We start from the raw sequence: 21,511 nt of genomic DNA, 5'->3' as shown, positions 1-21,511 counted from the left end.
GGATAAGAAACTTTTGGGAAGGCCTTGTCACTCATTCACAGCTTATTTCTCAGGGGGAAAGTCTTTAGAAATGTAAATCTTCTGAGTCCTGACTGACTGTGCTGGCCACGAGGTTAAGTTTTACCATTTTCTCATAGAAGGCATTCAATAAATAACTGCTGAAGAAACACAAGAGGGAGATGTGAGATAATGAATGCACAGTGGTTATTGGTACCTGGCTCACGGTAGTTGCTCAGTAAAGACAGCTGCCTGGATTTGTACACAGTGAGGTGCTGGGAACATATTAACAGAAATGTGCTGTGGATTCTGAAGAAGACGCTAGAAAGAGTATCCGAGGGGCTCCTGTAAATGAATGTCTTTGCCCTCCTGGCAGAAGGGAGAGACGTGGCTGGAACTACCTCTGTTCTCCTTGTTCCTACACTGAACACAGACATGATGACAAAATTGTGGTATAAAGTGACAGGGAAAGGACAGAAGGCATATGTCAAAGTGGCTGAGTAGAGGGCACATGCTCCTGGTGGCCCACGGAAGCCGGCGCACTGGGTGTGCCCTGTTTGTCTTCTGGCTTGTGGTTCTGTGAGAAAACACAAAACCTGTATTTGGAGAAGCCGCTGGATGTGATTTGTCATTATGTGCAGCCAGACCTGCTCAGAACGACACAGCCCACGGTAGGCTCAGCAGGCACATCTGCACCCCTACTTGAAATGGAAGAGCAAAGACATCCCTCAATGTCTCCTTTATACTTGCCTCCATTTCATTTGGGGCCAGTTTTGGGCTACATTTTTATTGCCATTACACAGAGGATTGTCGTATCCCGAGCTTCCTTTTACCTCTCACCTCATTCTCCAGGGCCTTTCATCCATGTGGTGCTGGGGAAGAGGAAGGCAATGTCCACACTCAAAAGTCTTCGGGCCCTACTCAGTTCAGATGCTTGTCAATGCCCCGGGGGTGGGGAGGTGGTGGGGCCTGAACTCACAGCTCGAACTGCCCTCTAGATGCTAAGGACGTAGGTGGGGAAGGCCAGTTCTACACAGAAGTGTGGAGACAATCCAGTCCCAGGGTTCTTTGGAGGCGCATCAAAGATGATTGGGAGCATGGGTTTGTAGGGTACTGGGGTGGTCAGGATCCTTCCTGTCCCCCCTCTCCTTTCCACAGGACTTCTCCATTTCGATCTGCATTGTAGAATGTACTTTAGGAAACGGTTTCTGTGGGCTAGAAAACCCTGCTTTATACATCAGTAATATGAGGACCATAGAAGTTAATCTGACACATACTTGTTGAGAGTCCAAGAAATACAAAACATTACTGTAGGCAGGTCTGCACACTGCACAAGTCTAGAGGATGCATTCCCATATACTGCAAGGCAAATGCCACCCTGGGGATGGGCAATGAGGCAGCTCTAACTATAGGTGCCACATAGATGTTGAAGAAGGCAGTGTTCTCACCCAAGGTACTAACAGTTGCATAGAGGAAAGACTAGGGAAGGTATCAGAGACACGGTATGTTTATTGTGTAAGACAGAGTGGGATAAACGTAAGACGTATCAAGTATCAACACATGAAATATTATGGAAATTAAGGAAAGCAAGGTGTAAAAAGAGAAGCATGAGGAAGGACTTGGTGCAGGAAGTAGTATTCAATATGGACTTTGAAAGAAAACTGAAACCGTTTGTGGATTAGTTTAGGTTGGTGAAACTGAAATAAATCTTTGCTGAGTATAGGTGATAGGTCAGCACATAGTTCCTATTTCATTTAAACCTCATGCAAGCAAGTTTATTATCCCATCTTAGAGATAAGAATACTGATAGGAAGAGGTTGAAGAATTTGCCCAAGGCCTTACAGCTAATAACTAGAGACAAAGGTTCAAAATCAGATCCATTTGCCGTCAAAGCCTGTGCTCTTTCTAGGTTCAACCTGAAAACATTCTAGGCAGAGAAGGAAATCTCGCTATATGAGAACAGAACTAGTGAGTCTCTAATATGGTGGAAAGACGTAATCATCTAACCTTCTTGACAGCCCCGGGAAGTCAGTGCTACCATCCTTTCCTTACAGAGCCCCATGTCGAGCTACACAGGTAGTGGGAAGAGTGAAGCCTCCGCCTTCACCTAAGTAGCCCTGATTTCAAGGCAACACACCTTCCTCTCATTCCTACACCTCCTCACATGAATCAGATCATAAGGAACCTGTGCGTGTGTGTACGTGTGTGTAGAATTGTGGTTTATGTGACGGGGAATGGTGGAAGGAAGGTGACTGTAGCTTGACAGCTAAGATGAGGAGCTGTATCAGAAGCTGAAAACGTCAGTGACCCCGTTCTCCTATCTGCTGTTTTCTGTCAACAGTGGGCTCTCTGAAGGCATGGGCTTCTCTCTGCAAGGCAGATCCTGAGGCAATAGCTTGTGATCTGGTATTTGTTCTGGAAATGGACTCCAGGGAACAGGAATGAGGGGAGTGAATGAGGGAGGAAGGGATACCGACCAAGGCTGTGGGCTTGAGTTGATTAGGGCTGTGTGAAACTGGAGCTCTGTTTGACTGCACGGCAGCCTTTGGGGGAACCTATGCAGAATATTCCTCAGGATTGTCTGGCCATGGACAGAGGGAGGTGTGGTGCCCACCAGGGCCTAACCCCTGAGTATTAACTTCCTGCACTTGCAGGTTGAGCATTTGCTGAACAGGGTCCTTTGGCAAAGAAACTCACTGTGCAGCTGAAGCAAGGTGCTGATCGCCACAGCAGGGCTGGGGTAAAAGATGGGCAGAGAGGATGTGAGGTAGGGACAAGTTGTATCCAAACAAGGGATCAGTCAAGAGCTTCCTCCAGAATGGAAGAAAGAGTCAACAAATGCAGAATTTATGCTGTTTTTTTATCAGGTCAGTTTATGATCTCTAAATAGGAGACTATATGAAGCAGAGAGCAAGGAATACTGGAAAACATTTTTTTTATTGTGGTGAAATGTACATAAGACAACGTTTACCATCTTAATTTTATTTTACTTTTTTTATTAAATTTTCTTTTTTATTTCAGAGAAAGAGCAAGTGAGCGAGACACAGAGCGGGGCAGAGGAGTAGAGAGAGGGAGAGAATCTTAAGCAGGCTCCATGCTCAGCACAGAGCCCAATGCAGGGCTCCATCCCTTGACCCTAGGATCTTGACCTGAGTTGAAATCAAGTATCAGACATGTAAGCAACTGAACCACCTAGGTGCCCCCACCATCTTCATTCTAAAATGTGCAGTTTTTTGGCGTTAAATAGTCACAATGTTGTGCAACCATCACCACTATCTAGTTCCAGAACTTTATTACCACCTCAAAAGGAAACCCTGAACCTATTAGTCACTTGCCCCTCGCTCCTTCCCGCAGCACCTGCCACCCAGAATCTGCCTTCTTTCCCAGAGATTTGCCTACTCTGGATCTTTTATATAAATGGAATCATACAATATGTGGCCTTGTGTCTGTCTCCTTTTACTTCACATAGTGTTTTCAAGGTTGGAAAATATATTTTGAAAGGAGTATTTTTGTTGCATCCACCAGCAATTTCATCCTGTTTGGAGATGGAAGGCAAGTGCGCCCCTGAAGATGTCACTGCTTGCAGAACAGCGGCCCCTGGTGGACTGCAGGTGATATTCTCTGGCCAACCGAGCACACAAGCATTTGGCAGTCACCCTCCACTAAAGTGAGGAAGTATGGGCCCCTGGGTGGCTCAGTCGGCTAAGCGTCGGACTTCGGCTCAGGTCATGATCTGAGTCTGTGCGTTCAAGCCCAACATCAGGCTGTGTGCTGACAGCTCAGACACTGGAGCCTGCTTTGGATTCTGTGTCTCCCTCTCTTTCTGCCCCTCCCCTGCTCATGTTCTGTCTCTCTCAAAAACAAATAAATGTTAAAGAAAAATTTAAAAAAAGGTGAGGAGATAAAGATTAAAGGGTCCTTTTGAAAAGCAGAGGGATTCTTAAAATATCAAATTTAGCTTTTCCCCTACTACTGAAGCTTCACTAAAACAAGACCACAAGGGGAAAATACCTGTCAAACTGTCATTAGAGATTGTTGGTCATCATGCTCTGTGTTATAGGGAATTTGTAGGGTTGAGAGAAGTATGTGGAGCCATTTCCATTGCTTATGATTACTCCAGCAGGATCTGCTGTTCCTTAGGTTAACTTCAATGAAACAGCAAGTGCATTTGGGAGTTATATTAAACACCCATAAATTAACCCTAAACACAGCTATGTGAAACATCCATAAATTAACCCTAAACACAGTTGTGCTATTACTTTGGTTATAAGTAACAATCAAGTGTTTAAGCCCCGAAAATTGCCCCAACGAAATTCAAGCCTATGCCTTGAATAATAATAATAATAAATAAGATAATAAAGGAAAAGCATATTCTTTTGTGAATAAGGCTCTTTTGGACCTTGTTTTCCGCTGTGAGACAGGCTGAGATTTTTAAATAGATATTTGGCCCAATATTTGTTTCTGTTATTTGGCTCCTGCACTATTTCAGCTCTAGCTCTCTCCTAGGCACTTTTTTTCCTCACATAAAGTGGACCCGGGACAATAGAAGAAAGGCATCTAAAAAGAGAATTTTGAGAGCAAGTGGTAAGCTAATATGCACTAATTCAAATAAGATTCTCCTTATGGGGTGCCTGGGTGGCTCAGTCGATTAAACATCCTACTTTGGCTCAGGTCATGATCTCATGGTCAGTGAGTTCCAGCCCCACATGTGGCTCTGTGCTGACAGCTTGGGGCCTGGAGCCTGCTTCAGATTCTGCGTCTCCCTCTCTCTCTGCTCCTCCCCGACCAAACACACACACGCACACACTTTCTCTCTCTCTCTCAAAAATAAACATTAAAAAAAAAAAATCCTCCTTGTACATACTCCCATGGCTTGCATAGACTGTGTGTGTGTGTGTGTGTGTGTGTGTGTGTGTGTGTATCTGTTGCGTTTCTCAAAGCCTAGAAGAAGGTCTAGGACATAAATCCTCAGGAAATATTTTTGGATTAATTGTCTACATGGAAAGTGTTCTGAAGATATGATTTCTAGTTCTAACTCTGTGGCTTATGTTTTGGCCTATCTCACTAAATTTTTGTGAGAATCAAATGAATCAGTATACTTTAAATTAAAAAAAAATTTTAATGTTTGTTTATTTTTGAGAGAGAGAGAGAGAGTGAGTAAGCAGGACAGGGGCACAGAGAGAGGGAGACACAGAATCTAAACTGTCAGCACAGACCCCAATGCGAGGCTCAAACTCATGGACCATGAGATCAGGACCTGAGCTGAAGTCAAATGTTTAGTGGACTGAACCACCCAGGTGTGCTGAGATAGCGTGCTTTAAAAGACCACTTTAAAATGTAACAGTGTAGTATTATTTTAAAAATAGTAATAATGGTAACAGCCTTCCGTAGTCTTTGATTTGGTTCACTCTAACTGATGGCCTGTTGCATGCAAGATACAGGTGTGGACATTGCCTGGAAATCCCAGAAAAGTTAGGCACAGTCCTGTTCTAAAAGACATTTACAAGATTTGACAAAAGAAGAGAATAAGACACAAAAATCAGCATATCAGGGGAGCTAATTACTACTTAACATTGGTGTGGCATGAGCACTGAACAATGAAACAGAAGTCGGCTGGGAAAGCTGAACATTGATCCTAAGTGGAGGTATAAAGGACTTTACAATTGTGTCTTCGCCAGTGAAGAAGAGAATAAAAACAAATTGTGCTATAAAAACTTGCCCATGTCGAACAGCAAATAGGAGTTTTAAAAAAATTTCTATCGATCTGGGCCTACGTTGCCCCAAATGGCCTGCTATGAGTTTGAAATTACTTTAAAATCCGAGGCTTCATCCCAAACATCATGTATGTTTCGAATTCTGTGCCATAATTACCTTGTATTATAATATAAAAATATCCTGCCTTCCTACTCAAAACCTGAACATAATTGACTTTCTGGAAAGCCTTGCTGAGTTTATTTAGGTATCTTCAGGCATGCTTCCTTGAACTATAGAAGGACGTACCCCAGTTGAGAAGCCAGGGACCCCAGTGGGAAAAGCATGGATTAAATCAATCAGTCAGAAGCAGACTTTTGTTCTAAAGGATCGATTTCCCTTATGGATCTGTGCATTCTGTGTGTGAAGGGTTGCACAGCTTCTTTTATTTCATTTATTTTAAGCCTTGAAGACTTGGAATTCTGTCACTCCCTATGGAATTTGAGATAAAATTCTCAGTTTTTATGTTTCCAAACTGTAGCAATTATGTATTAAATACCCTACCCATGTATGTTGTACTGGAGTTACAAAAAAAAAAAAAAAGGAAAATGAAACAAAAACCTTCCAGCATGTTAATTCTTCAGTAACTGCACTTGACATCATGGGTGAAGAAATGAAGGACCAAAGTGACCACCATGACCAAGTTCTCCCAGTTGATAGGTGGTAGAACCAGAACATCAATTGATCCAAGGATTCAGAATTCAAATCCAGTGCTTTTCCACCATACACGTGCTTCTCTTCAAACCCAAATTGCAGATATAAACCTTTATTTAAAAATGTGTTCCTATACAAAGAGGAAGGCTGTTTAATGGTGACCCTTGTGAATAACGATGCCCTTAGGAGTTTCCCAAAGTTTTTGGATGACATCCCAGGGCTTGTAAGGGTCAGCGGGGGTAGCAGTTTGGTAGACACTCTACCTCTCCAACTCCAACCATTCTCTGGGGTCTCTGGTAATGTTCTGATGACCAAATGCAAGTGGGTTTTTTTTTTTCTCTCCTCAAATTCATTCACCTTAACCTGTCTGCCACATGCGGACATGGGGGAATCCTTTCTCCAAGTTGACAGGAAATCTTGGACTTTTGTGAAAATGAACTTTTTTTTTTTCCTAGTTAATACTGTTGCCATTGCTGGATTTTTGTCTTACTCCTGCCTCCTGGATGTGGGTGGATTTTTGTTTTTAACAGTTGTGATTCCCTCTTACTATTTATCTCTGGGCAACTACTACTAATGTAAGATGCTAGACACAAGCCTTTACGGATAATGCCTCTGGTCCCGATGCTGCCTGGTCTCTAACTCCGCAACCTATCATTGTAAATGACGGTCCACTTGGCTGTCTTCCCAATTACTTTGACCTAACATGCCGTGGGCACAAATCGTGCTCTTCATCTTCCCTAGACCTACATCATCTCCCGACTTGCCCATTTCTGCCAATGTCACCGCCTTCCGCACAGTTACCCTGGTTCAAAACTTTAGAATCATCTTTCCCTCTTTTTACTAGTACCTTATATCTACCCAGTTGCCAATGCTCATTGAGTGTATGATTCCTGGTCTTGGAACTCTGAAAGAATTAGTATCAAGGTTTCACTTAATATTAATCTTGGTGCTTTTCTTACTTTCCGGCCCATATTTCTGGCCTCTTCCCTAGTCTGTCTAAGGTAGACAAGGAGGAACTGGTATTTTAGGGAGAAAACTGGAATTCCAGTAAAGGAATGTAAGAGAAGAGGTAGCTTTCAGTTATTTTGACTTCCAAACTAGGCCTTTAGGAATCAGAAGGCAGGGCGGGTAGGATTGGGTAATACAGATTAGGAAAAGAATTGAAGGAGAGAGTTAAAGGGTCAAGACCACAGGACCGGGTGGAGAGTGACCTGGGTGGCTGTTTTTGGGAAGTGTGTGCAAAGCTTGGAAGAAGGCAGATGCCAAGGGGCCCCGGAAGGTGAGCTCTCACCTGCCACACACCCAGATGCCTGCATTTCTCACAGCTTTTGGGAGAGGGTGGTCCATCTAAACACTTCACCTCATCTATGGATTATCCTGTAGGATTTGCACATTAGCAACCTCCCCCCCATTAGGATGGAAGCCTCTTACCTTGGCAAGGCAGTGGTGGTGTAGCAATGAGTGTCCCGTCTGGACTTGGGCAGGACTCTCATTACAAACATCTCAACAACTGACGTTTGCCAGAGCAACATTTCACGATACCATGTTGGAAGGCTGATGGGAACGTGAAATTCAACTCCTTTCTTCCTGTGTGGATTGCTTAACCTGGAGGAGCTTTGGAGATATGAGTCTTCCTTTGACCAGCCCTGATGTCTGGCTGCCTAAAATGCAGTGAAAAACAGGGGACAGATAGGAGGGTGAGAAGGACCACCAAGGATGGCCATTTATGTTATCACCATAGGGAAACCATCATTTGGGAGGATCGTCCCAAAGGAACAAGAAAGAGGCAAGAACAAGAAATGCTGAGGGAAGGTGGACAGCAAGCGAATCTTGCCCACATCCTGTGTGAGGCATGAGGAATATAGGCGAGGGCAGAGTGAGCCTTTGTGTTTGCCCTTTCCTAAATAGGGTTGGAGAGGGATTTCTTAAGTGTAGCTCCTTTTGGGGAGCACAGGGCTCAGATGAAGTTCAACATCGTCAAAGAAAAAAATGTAAAGCCAGTAAGCCTGTGCTATTTCCCACCTCTACAGCTAAGGGATTCTTATCACATGGCTGGTGTCGCCTCTTGTTCTTGGCTAGTTGTCAACTTATTCTTAACAGTGAGAGACACCTAAAGTTCCAATCTGCAGAAAAATGGTGTTTGTGAGGTTATGTTTGGACTATGTTGTGACTTTAGTCTTTAAGCGCTAAGCTTCTAACAGATGACAGTTCATCTGGATGATTACATGGAGATCTCCATCACCAAGGAAGAAACTTGCATTTGCTCCATGCCTGCAGGTCTGCTCTGATAGGACCTCCTGTAACAGCGGCTCCTCGTGTCCCCCCTCCCCCCAGGGGGAGTTTCTCCACCTTTAGACACTGGAGGCTGTGGGACTGTCCTGTGCCCTGCAGCGTGTTTAGCAGCATCCTTACCTCTGCCCTCTTTTTGCCAGTGGCATCCGTCTCCTCTCCGTAGTTGTGACAGTCAGAAATGTCTGCAGACGTTGCCAAATGTTCTCTGGGGGAAGGGGGTGGGCAAAATCGTCCCCGGTTGAAAACTACTGATTTAAGAGCTAATGTTTGGGGTTCCGAAAAATGTCAGGATTTGAATGAGAATGGAGACCATAAGCCCTAGTTTGAGACAGAGCTTAATAGAAGCACTAAGTTAGGCGCCTGGGTGGATCAGTCGGTTAAGCATCTGACTTAGGCTTAGGTCATGATCTCACGGTTCATGAGTTCAAGTCTCACATCAGGTGAGCTCGAGCCCTGCTGTGGGTAAACACTAGCCCCCATTTCGGATGAGCCCCAATTCTCTCTCTCTCCTCCCACCCCAACCCTTGCTTACTTGTGCCCTTCATCTCTCTCTTTCTCTCTCTCTCTCTCTCAAAAAAAAAAAAATTAGGTTGATAGAGTAGCAACCTAAAACAGCATCAGAGACCAGGGAAGTAGACAGAAAAGCACAGCATAACTAGGACCAAGTAGTAACGATCCAAAAATGAGGGCAAGAGAAAGACTGATTAGGAAAGACCTAGAAGTTTCCAAATGAACAAAATTGAGGAATAAGTGTGCTCGGGAGACTAAAAGTCCACCCAAAGAACATTAAAGTTGTTCTATTATTGTTATATTTAATTATTTCATATGAAGATTACTTTGTCACTTTATTCAACTTATATTAATAAATTGTATTTTATATTGTAAGGACTGTGCTCAGCCATGCTTTTGTTTACCTTGCATTTTTTATTTTTTTAAGTTCATTTATTTATTTTGAGAGAGAGAGTGTGTGTGTGCAAGCAAGGGAAGGGCAGAGAGAGAGGGAAAGAGAGAGAATCCCAAGCAGGCTCCACACTGCCCGATACGGGTCTCCAACTCACAAATCATAACTGGAGCCGAAATCTACAGTTAGACACCTAACTGACTGAGCCCCTCAGGTGCCCTGCTTTGTTTACTTTTTAATATTCCAAATTATGAGACCTTAATTTCTCATATTTCATGTTAGACTCATTTGTGCCATCTGATGTTACAAACCTCAAACTGCAAGCAAAAGGATTCAGAGAAAGTTTTTTGGAAGCCTGTGGCTTTTAGTCCTTTCAGAGACAAAACAAAACAAAAACAAAAATGAAAATGACAAAGTGGTATTGATAACGGCTTAATATGCAACTATTCTCAGTGGAATTTCTGTCTTAACAATATTTTCTAATTTTAAGCCTCTTTTTAAAAAAAATTAAATTTATTTACTTGAGAGAGAGAGAGAGAGAGAATCTCAAGCAGGGTCCACACTGCCAGTGCAGACCGTGATGTGGAGTTTGAACTCACACACCGTGAGATCACGACCCAAGCCAAAATCTAGTTGGACGCTAGACCGACTGAGACATCCAGACATCTAATTTCAAGCCTCTTGAGGACAAAGACCATATCTTGTTTGCCTTCATATCTCTAGCACAATCCTTGGGACACAGTAGATGATTAATAAATACCCATTGAATAAATGGATGAAGATATACAATTTGAGACTCAAAGAAATGGGTCCCTCATGTAGAATCTCATGCACAGTTGTGGTGTACAGTGGAGGACCAGGGGAAAAGCAGCATAGCTTTCAAGAAGTTTCTATGCCATCCATAGGAAGCCATCCTTATAGAAGAGACCTACATAGTAAGGTGGTCCAACATTTCAACAAGGTCTGCAGCCTTTGTCATTATCTCTACAAAGAACATTAACTGGGACGGTGCTTCTTTTCCAATGTACTCTCTCCTCTGAGCCACAGCCGCTTCCTCCTAGCTCCAACTGCATCTTCATTTTGCAACCAAACCCTCTGAGGCTTACAAGCTGCATATGTGTGTAAAGGTAGCTAAATTCACTGGTAGGAAGCAGAGAGTTCAAGTTTTCCTGGACTCCGCTCACTCTTGAATTTCATGTTGAAAAGAAGAGGTAGAGCTATCCATTACAGACATATTCCTGTATTTCACAATGTGGTTGACTGCCGTGAGATTTATAGCTTGAAAATGCAATGCACAGATTTGTAAATCTCATGGAGTTTTGCCAGAATGGAAGGAGAAGAGCAGTGGCATCCCTCTGTTCTTAAGTATTTATTTTATAGACTAGTGAAGTGATAATCCATTTTTAATTATTTACTCATTCTTTCTATAAATATGTACTAATTGCTTATTCTGAGTAGAGGATTGTGCTAGGAGCCATTAAATGTCTATGAGTGAGCAAGGTGGAATCTCTTTTTTCCAAGAGATTGATTCAGTTGTAGTAACTTAGAAGAGACAAGATACATCCTTCTTCCTACTTGTTAAAAAAAAAAAAAAGCAAAGAAAGAAAAGAGTGCAAGAGCTAAGTAAAAATGCAACCAATGCAACTTTATAAGCTCTGACTACATTCTCTGTGGATTTATGTTGAATGTGCTTGTTTGGTGTAATGAAGTGAGAATCAAGGAAAGTAAATCCTCATTGTTCATCCTGTTGTTCGTCATTCGGTTAATTCATTGTTGGGGATAAATGAGTGGTGTTTCTTGAAACGTACCAGCTAAGTGTTCTCATCCTCTTATTAACTATTGGTTTATTGAGGAACGATGGTGGAGGAGAGAGATGCTGCCGCCCTTTCTTAAAGGGAGGACTGTCTGTGGTTCCAGATAAATGCGTAACTACTGGAAACATGCTGAGGATTTGGGTTGAGGGGTGGGAAGAGAGGAGGAGGGAGAGAAAGAAGGGAAAGGACAGAGAGAGAGATTCTGAAAGAAAACTGGCAGTGCCCCGTGGAGAAGAAATAGTCCTATGCAAGTGATTAAAGTACTTGCTATTGTGCACCCAATTAACACATGCGATTTAATAGTGTTTTGAAGCAAGAGGCAGGTGTTCTCCTTCTAGGGAGGATGAAACTGAAGTTTAGAGAGAATATTTGACTTGTCCAAAAACTAAAAGTGGTATTCTAAGCAACCAGGATTTGGAAATATAATCTTCTGATTCCAAGTTTGATATTTTCCCACTTTCTACAAGGAACTACCCCAAAGTCGGGAGTAATCGGACATTGGAAAAGAGGGTGGACACAGTGCTCACGGTTGTGTGTTTCCCGCTCCCCACACATTCATCCATTCTTCCAGCACGCGCGCATTGTGTGTCTGACACATACGGGGCCGAACAACACACAGACATCCACTTTGAGGATGGAGGCGAGGTAAAAGGGAGTAAAAATGTTCCTGTTCTAAAGAACCCTGGGACATTCTCCTAGAGTCACCCTCTTGCCCTGGGTATTGTCATTCCATACTGCCTCTTCGCCGTTCCATTAGGTGCGTCATCTCTCCCAAACCTAGACATTTCTAAACCTACACATTTTCTTTTTTCTTTTTCTTGGACACCTGCATCAAAGTGGTCACTAGACCTCTCTCCAAATTTCTCATGCCCACAGTGCAGGTCTTCATGAGTAGATGTTTTTTAAGTTTATTTTTATTTATTTTGAGAGAGAGCTAGAGAATGAGCGAGGGAAAGGCACAGAGAGAGGGAGGCAGAATCCAACAAGCTCCACATTGTCAGTGCAGAGCCCAGTGTGGGGCTTGAACCCATGAACCTTGAGGTCATGACCGGAGCTGAAATCAGGAGTTGGGTGCTTATTCAACTGAGCCACCGAGGCGTCCCATAAATATATGTTTTAATTTCTTGATGGTCTTTCTCCTGAGCAACTGCTCCTAATTCAGCTTCATTTCTCATGAAGCTCCTGGAACCATATTTTATGATCATATTTAATAATCTTCCATGGTCCTAAGAAAATATAATTCCTTGTTTTCTGTATCCCATCTGCATTAGTCAGGGTTCTTCAGAGAGGCTAAACCAGTAGGACATACACAGTCATACATAAGAGGAGATTTATGGGAATACACTCACACAATTATGGGGGGACACGAAGTCCCACAATCTGCCGTCCATAAGCTGGAGACCCAGCGAAGCCAGCTGTATAATTCCGTTTAAGCATGAAGGCCTGAGAAACAGGAGCCCTGATGTCTAAGGGCAGGAGAGGGTGGACATCCCAGCTCAAGAAAAGAGAGAAGGAGTTCACCCTTCTTCTGCCTTTCTGTTGTATTTGGGACCTCGATGGATTGGACGATGCCCACCCACATGGTTGAGGTGTATCTTCTTTCCTTGGTTTACTGGGTAATGTTAATCTCTTCTAGAAACATGCTCCAACATATCCAGAAATAACACTTTACTAGCTCCCTTGGCACTTCTTAGCCCAGTCAACTTGACACATAAACTAAACCAGCACAACTTCGTGCTCCAACTCTAGCCAAGCATGATGGATTCTATCTCCTTCCTTCTAAGGCCATACTTTAGCATAATTCCTCTGCTTTCTCTCGACTAGACTCTACCATCCACCATAGATATGTGGATGCTACTTGTTATGCATGCACACACACACACACACACACACACACACACGCCACACCACACTATTCCACTATTGTGAAACTCTTCCTCAAAAATGAAAAAATGGATGTGGTGCCTGAGAGGGTCAGTTGGTTAAGCTCAGATCATGATCTCATGGTTTGTGGGCTCGAGTCCTGTATCAGGCTCTGTGCTGATAGCTTGGATCCTGGAGCCTGCTTTGGATTCTGTGTCTCTTCTCTCTGTCCCTCCCTTTCTCATGCTTTGTCTCTCTCTCTCTCTCTCAAAATAAATGTTTAAAAAATGAAAAAATGGTATTAACAATACTAGTTGCAAAGGACTCTTATAATGATTAAATAATGTAACACTTAAATGGCTCTGTCTGGCATAGAATACTCTTTAATAAGTAAATAAGCCATTAATTTTTCATGTTCACCCATATCCCAAAACTCATTCCTCATTGACCAATCTTTTGGTTTGGCAACCTCCTTCGCAGTTACATTACTATTTATATAATATTACCTTGTACTTGTCACATTTCTTAGGTTTGCTTGCCTGTTTATTATAGCTATACCTTCCATCCTCAAGGGCATTGTAAACTTCTGCAGGTCAAGAACAGTATTTGTATGCATGCACGCATGTGTGTATTCTTTACAGCACCTGTTACAGTGCTGTGGATACTATAGAATTAAATGAATATTCTTTACAACTTGGCATATGAAAGAAACAATGATTTCAAATGAATGAATAAATGCATAGAGGAGATCATGGAGATTAGTCATCTGTTGATTATTCTTTAGAGTGCAAAGCTGCCTCTGAGGACCTCTTTATAACTATTTGTTCCTTTCCATGTACTGTTTTTATTTCTTCTCCTTCAATCCTCATATCCAGTCGATCATTACATTTTGTCAGTTCCACTCTCCTCTTCAGGCTTGAATCTATATTTCCATTAGTCCAGGCCATCCTCATTTCTTGCTCAGATTCATATTCCATAGGGCAGCCGACATGGATCTTTCTAAAGTACATTGTTGATTATGTCACTCTATTACTTAAAATCTTTTATTGGCTCCCACTGCCCTGGGTAGAAAGTCCAAGTTGCTCAATGTGGCTGCCTTAGTTTGAGTTCTACAGAGAGCAGAGCCTGAGCCATTGATTGAGATGGAGGTAGTTTATTTGAGAGATGATTCCAGGGGATAGAGGGAGGCAACCAGAAGAGTGAGACTGAGAAAGAAGAAAAGTCAATACACAGTTTGTTATTTAGATGCTCCCTGTGGTGGGCAACTGGGGCTCAGTCTCCTGGGGGACATCTGAGGATCCATGTAGTGTCCTCAGAATTACGTCACATGGATGGGATTTAACACGTATCTACTGACTCCATCGTCGGTTGGACGGCTGTATCTGGAGATGGGCTGCCTGGTCCCCCCAGACTTCCAGCTGCTCCTCAGCTCAGAGGAAGGCTGGAAACAGAATGCATACTCAGGCGTGGGGAACAACCCACATTCCAGCCATACCGATTTGCCTGGACTCTTGCAGATATAACCCATTTTCTCTTGCTTTTGTTCATATATATCCTATATAAGGATATAACCCCTTATCCCTCTGCCTGGAATGCTTTTCCCCTTGATGACTTCTGTTTCCCTTCAAGTTTTTAGATCAGATATTAACTCCTTCAGGAAATCTTCCCTGAGAGCATCCCCACTCCCTGCAATATGCTCATAAGGAGTTACATACTCCTCTTGTGTGTCCCTATAATACATTGTTTGTCACTGCGCTTACCATTCTGCATTGCCATTATGGTCTCTCAAAACTGGGAGTTACTTGAGGGCAGGGGCTGTGTCTTTTCTATCATTATATCTACAGAGTCTAGTAAAGTAGCAGGAACACAGCAGGTGCTCAATAAATATTCAACGAATGAGGAACAAATAAACCAGGATATAGTCCTATCTTCTAATATACTAGTCCTTTTTAGTATAAACAACTCAAAACCCAACAAAAGGGGCTTAAGCAAAAAAAATAATTTAGTAACTTAACCGAGAAATCCAGGGGCAGGACTATTTTAATAAGGATTTAACCTTTGTCCTTGGGATATGGCTCTTTATGAGGAGGGGCAAGGGGGAGATGGCTGGGGTGAAGAAGTAAACTGAGGCAGGGTTCCCAAGAAGCAGAAACGGAGACCAGAAATCTTGTGCAAGTGATTTAATGAAGGAACACTTTCAGAACTGGGCTGAGGGAAACAGGAAAACCTTGGCCAAGATGTGGTCTGAGCAGGAGACCAACTATATAGCCTAATCTCATGGGAGCCTGGGGCATGAATTGTAGCACACAGTTCCTTCTACCTTAAGGTGAGCGGGATGACCTTTTACATACCTCTGGCAATGAATTAGTCATTGGCTGGGGGCTGCCTCTGGAGGTGGGGTGGGAGGTAAGGTCTGAAACTTTTGTCTGGGTGGCTCTTGTTTGGTCCTCTCCAGAAATGGGAAGCTGAGAACTTTTAGCAGCCAGAGGATGGGGAACATTGGCCTGGTTAAAGGGGTCTGGGCAATAGTTCTCAGTAAAGAGAAGATGAAGGTTTGGTGAATCTGGAATGGTATGGATGGAGGAGACTCCGGAATCTACAAAGGGAAACCTGGGGCTTGGTGCCCAAATGATGGGAGGCAGATGCTGGATAGCCAAATAGCAACCTGGCTACTACATTCCAGGGAGCAGGTGCCCTCTATCTGTTAGAGGTGGTACTGTGCCTTGCCTTCCCGCTTCCCTTTTTCAGTGAGGCTCTAACATTGTGATAGTCGGTAAACAGGGCTGGAATTTATCTGAATAAATTGGAGAGTTTGCTTCCGATAGTTCATCGGTTTATATGGTTTATATGGTTAACCACCCAAATGTCTGAATACAAGATGCTGGCGGGCAGGGAAGGAGAAAAGATGAGCACCGCCAAGGGCCAGCGAGGAGGAGAACTGAGCTCTGTCTCTGACAGGGAAAATGCTCCACTTTCAGCTGTTGCACTTTCTGGGTAAGGAGAGATATTGAGAAATTTANGGGGGGGGGGGGGGGGGGGGGTGAGGAAGAATCTTTAAAAATCAACCAGAATGCTTTCAGCTGGGAAGAAATGTAAAGTTTCTGTTTTACCCACAAGACTTGAGAAGTTTGCAACATTTGACCTACCTAAAATGTGAAGAAGGCATGCCAGCCGATGGTTTTTGTTTCTGTCTTTTAGTTTCCTTTCATTAGCTCTGGGTAGTAGACCTCAACAGATCTGGCAGATGAATCATTCACACATGGGATCATTTGCTTTCACAGACCCTTACCTCCTTCAAGCACCACTGTAGATTTATTTAGACAATTGTGCATTTTATTAGACAAGTGGTCGCTCTGTTCAGATTTCCACTTGAACATATGTCTGTTATAGTTTCTGAACTTCAGCTAATGTCTTGAAGGGACAACCATGAGAAAATCCCTTAATTGGGGTTCTGTTTGAGTTCGATTATTAAGGATAATGAGCGTAACTATTTATTAGCCTAAGTAAGCCCCTCTGCCATGGAAACATCTGTCATGTAGAAGGTACTAAGGCTCTATATTTTGCTTGCAAGCGTGGTGTACAATTCTGCTTCAGCGATGAAATTTAATCTTATCACCAATGAAAGAGCCTGCCAATGACATAAAAGATGCCCAACTAAAAAGAAGGGTAAACTTGACTTTAAATACATGATGCTAGCAATTGTTTCTTTTTCCCCAAACATGAATCCCAATTTGAACCGTAACCTGATGAGGTCTATGAAATTGTTCTGATCGCGTTCTTTTGGTATGTTCTTCTCTGCTATCCCCCAATTTTAATCCGTTTTCAAATAGTAGTTGAGAACTCTCTTTCATGCTGTAGGTGGGATTGTTGAGAGCCTTTGGAATGAGGCCTAGTGAGCGGTAGGATGAGTGCACGAGCGGTGGACAGCCTACATCATTGCTGATTGTAGACACTGCTGTTTGTTGGTGTGCATGCCCCCTTCAGGTGTGATACGATGCTGGTTTTCTCAAAGTTCAGTTACTGACTGTCTTTGCAGTTTTTGCCATATCATTGTATTGCCTGGTGAAATTTTCATTTAAAATCTTCCCTTCAATGGACTTATACCTGAAAAATTTACATACCATTCTGGCCTCCTCTTAACTATCTATGTGTCCAAGATTTGATGTGCCATTTGCATACGTTTTTTTGTTTGATCTAGGATACACATTTCTTTTCACACTGTTAGCATGTCTGGAGTCATGATGTGTCTTACAAGGCATGCTAATGACCATCCTTGCACTTTCTGTTGACCAGGCAGCCGGCCGGCCTGGTTCCTAGTTGTCATTGCCTGACACCTTCTGGCGAGAAGAGGAAGGCACCAGATAAAAACTTGAACAGTCGTCAGCAGCATGGGTGAAAATCCTGAAGTCCCCTAGGGAACATGCTTGAAAAAATGCAAACTTCACCAACGCTGTCCATGGCATAGATGATGATTTCATGCAGCAAGTTGTTGCCATTGTTGTACAAGTTTAAAAGTGAGTCAGATGAATTGGGTACTTGATTGTAGAGAAATATAAGATATATTTTAGCCAATTAAATTTGGTTATATGATCATTTTTATGTATGCCCAAGTGTAATTTATTTTAAAATATTATGTCCAAAGAAGCTTAAAAGAGTTCTTTCCATAAGAATAAAGTATATATGTTACCTAACAAAACAATATTGTGTCATAGCTCTTTTCTCTTAGGAGTACATAAAATAATGCTGTATATTACAATCAAAAGTGTCTCAAATTTGACGATATATTATACTGCCTTTAATACACATTCAAATAAGCAAAGACCTTTCCCTTAAATCTGACTGGACCATTGTAGATATTATACTTACCGAAATCAAGAGATGGACACTTAACCAACTGGGCCACCTAGTGCCTGCCCTCAGTTGTTTTATCTTTTAAATGGGTGTCTTAAATAGATTTTCTCAGAAGCAGACCCTGAGACAAAAATGTGAGTGTAAATAGTATTTTGGATCCTGGGAAGCAAAGGTAGTGGGGAAGTGAGACAAGGAGAAAAAAGAAGCCAATGTGGGCTGTTGAGACTGGATTCTACTGGGATCCTCTGACCTTAGGATATGAAGAACATGCCTCAGAGTTAACCCATCCGAGGACAAGGAAGCTATTTATTTATCAAGTATGTGGTACAGAATAAGTCTTTCTTTAGCAAGCACTGTTCTGTATTATTAAGAATTAGTCCCCATTTGTTAACTCCGTAGTTGTTCGGTCCTATCTCATGCACCTGCAGACTTCTCCTGGGGCAAAACACCATGTGCCTGCAGTGGGAGCTGTTGGTATGTATGGTAATGATGAATGCCTAGGAAATACCTGCATGACGTCAACAACACTTCATCCAATGAGAATAATAACATGACCGCCAAGCACTTTTTTTGTGGCTATTAAATGCAATCAGACATACACGTACTGTTATGTAGTAAATTTTAATAAATGTTGACTAACTTATTACATTTCATCCACATTTTGGACTGATAACCATCTTACCAAGCTGTTGGGCTGCAGTTCAATGCTCTGTAACAATCTCACCTTGTGTGATGCTTTCGTTTTTGTGGGTCCTCAAAGTATTTCTTCCCTACCTCTCGGTTAGCATGTCTTCATTCCAACTGGCCAACTGGTGAAACTGCAAGAAATATATTCTGTCTATATTTGAATGTGATACTGCTGTCCCTCCATAGTATGGTGCTTCAGAGGATTTTCCTCTTTTGTGTATTTGTTCATTTGGCTCCACTCTTGACAAATACTTTGCCTTCAAAGTTTTAAAAAAAGCAACCTTTTTTTCCCCCACCAATGACGTACGAACTACATGTTTATAAAAAGATCAAACAGTTACTTCTAATCCTACTGTTGAGATGACTACTGCTTAACTTTAGTATATATATTTTTTCAGGTCTTTATGTATTTTAGTGGACATTCATTCATCTCTCATCCAATACTGACAGCTTCCCTTTCCCCTCCTAATAACACTTAGATTTATTGGGGTATGAACAGTCCCCACCATCACAACCATGTATAGTAGTTTTATGGTTTGGTCGAGCAGTCCTAGCTATTCCTATTCCAGTTTTCAGGAGTGGGCCTTAATTGGTCTAAGTCTTTCAAAAAAATTCCACCTCCTTGGTAGAATTTTTAGTTCAAGGATGGGCATCAACCCAGGCTTAAGTCAACCAGTATGTAATATTCTTCTGGTTCAGAAGTAATTATAATATCTATAATGGTCCAGTCAGATTTAAGAGAAGGGTGTTTGAGGATTGAGAAGAGACACCGCCTCCCTTCTACTGGACCAGAATGAGAAAGTCTGTAGCCTTGACTGCTGCTGACAGCTTTCCATGCTATAAATTTGAGAGGCTGGAGCTTGAGCTGTCCTTGTGGATGAAAGAGTAGAGAGAAGTAAAGGAGGAATGGGTTGAGTCTGTTGTAAAATATGGCCAACTCCAGAGACTCTTGGGAGGATAGAGTGGGGATAAATTAGGTCTTTCTTGCCTGTTTTCTTCTATATATGGGAAGGTGCCAAGAATTTTGTCTTGAAGTTCCTCATGAAAGATCAGAGCTCATAGAGATAGATAGCACAAATACTCATTTTTTTCATAGACTGAGAGATGTTCTATGGTGAGCGTCAACCCTTTTGGGAAACCACACGGCCCCAACAAATACTCTTGCAAGCAAACCTTCCATCTTGTGTCTTCTATAGTGAAGCTATCCGGATGTTTGGATTCCTTGGGAGACGGGAGATGGGGAAGTGAAAGGAGAGTCCTAACATTCTTTTCTTAGGAGAGACGCTCAAAATTTGGTAGCACTGTGCTCCAAGCCAGGCCACAAAGTTTTGGGAAGGATGATGTTCAGTTTCATACGTTCCGATGTAGAGGATAAGAGATGGCAAGGCTCAAGGGTTCTGAGTCCTGAAACAGCTCCTACACACCTATACATTCTTGTGGGGGCTCTGAGGCAGGGATGTACAGAGGCCTTTGATGCCGGGTGCCTGGCTCTGTGAGTTGGGCTGGGCTCTGTGGAGTTACTGGAAGTCAGACTGCCTCAGCTGGAACCATGATCCATAATTCTGTGTCTTCGTAATCTGCTGTTGGTCTTGTTATTGTTATTAGCTGCCTCATCAGACTTAAGTAGATTATACTGGAAACAGAACTCCAATCCCTGGCCCTAGACCCTAACTTGTTTGTATTCTCATCTCTCTCATGGTGAGGAGAGAACCTGAAGGAAAGTAAACCATATGAGTATCTATGTTAGAGCTTTTGCTCCGGAGCAGAGTCGATCACCTCACCTTTGGTCTTCCCATGGTGTGGGTATCTCTACAGAGAGAGGTTTCTTGAAGTCTTTGATACCTCACTGGCTTCATGGAAAATACAAGCTAAGCCAGAAAAACCTTTTCACACAGTAGCCAGGGCTTTGGCCTCTTTGCTTCCCTTGACTAAAGCCCTGTTCCTCAGCATCGCTGCCCAATGGTGTCCTTGGCTGTGGTCCTCCTTGGGTTGCTTTCTGGGTGATGGGTTGGAAGGAGGGAAAAAGTGCTATGAGGTGAGGAGGCTTGAGCTGTTCCTAGAATAGATGATACTGTGGAAACTTTGCAATGCTGACCTGGACGTTGCTTCCAGTTTAGAAAGTGTTTTCATTGATATTTCTTTTAGATCTTACTGAATATTAAAACGCACAGAGTTCCTCGGAGAAGATAGGAAGCACACGTGATTCACTAGCATACAAATTTATGCATACAATCCATACATATTCATGAATGCCCTTCTAGTAACCCATAGAATATTAATAGTAGATTGATTTGGGTAGGGGTAGGGCATGTTATGAATTGGTCTGAGGGTTGAGGCTAAAAATAAGAAAAGGAGAAGGGAGTTAAGGGAGGAATGGAACATCTCTTAAGTTTAGCTGAATTTACATGTATTCTCACATATGCATGTAAGTACTAATTTATGAAAGAGCGGTTATTCTTCCCATTGGGCTGACGCCTAACATCACAGACAATAAGCAACAGAATCCACCTTTTTGTCCATCAGCCCCATGTTCTAGTTTCCTTTAAATAGTGATCAGGTTAAATGGAACTTTTATGTCAATAAGTTGCTCTGAGCTAACCTAGAATGCTCACGATCACCTTGCTTGTTTACTGGTGTTCTACAAGTTTCCTCCCCACCTTACCAAACTTCTGCAGGACCACAGTGGAGGACTCTGTTCTAT

The 21,511-nt window shown here is 42.6% G+C and overlaps 1 protein-coding gene across 10 annotated transcripts in view; it reads left to right on the top strand.

The window, feature by feature from the left end:
• LOC144218377 (uncharacterized) overlaps positions 1-21,511 on the top strand; it is a 220,210-nt gene that overhangs the window by 25,803 nt on the left and 172,896 nt on the right. For 3 of the 10 annotated variants that reach the window (XR_013331132.1, XR_013331133.1, XR_013331131.1), the window contains exon 3: positions 3,523-3,608. The exons of 4 other annotated variants lie outside the window; for them this stretch is intronic. Coding sequence is in view for 1 of the 6 variants with exons in the window: in XM_077748234.1 (XP_077604360.1) it covers positions 3,523-3,608; positions 17,566-17,668 (189 nt within the window). In the remaining 5 variants the exon portion in view is untranslated. Of the gene's footprint in view, positions 1-3,522; positions 4,495-17,565; positions 17,905-21,511 lie in introns of those variants that run through there. 3 more of the 10 variants (XM_077748234.1, XR_013331139.1, XR_013331135.1) reach the window with 3 other exon arrangements.

The sequence above is a fragment of the Crocuta crocuta genome, unplaced genomic scaffold, assembly GCF_008692635.1.
Source record: "Crocuta crocuta isolate KB4526 unplaced genomic scaffold, BGI_CrCroc_1.0 scaffold39, whole genome shotgun sequence".
In the NCBI taxonomy this organism is placed as follows: Eukaryota; Metazoa; Chordata; class Mammalia; order Carnivora; family Hyaenidae; genus Crocuta; species Crocuta crocuta.
Note: the sequence above shows the minus strand (reverse complement) of the source record. Positions and strands in the feature narration are given on the sequence as shown.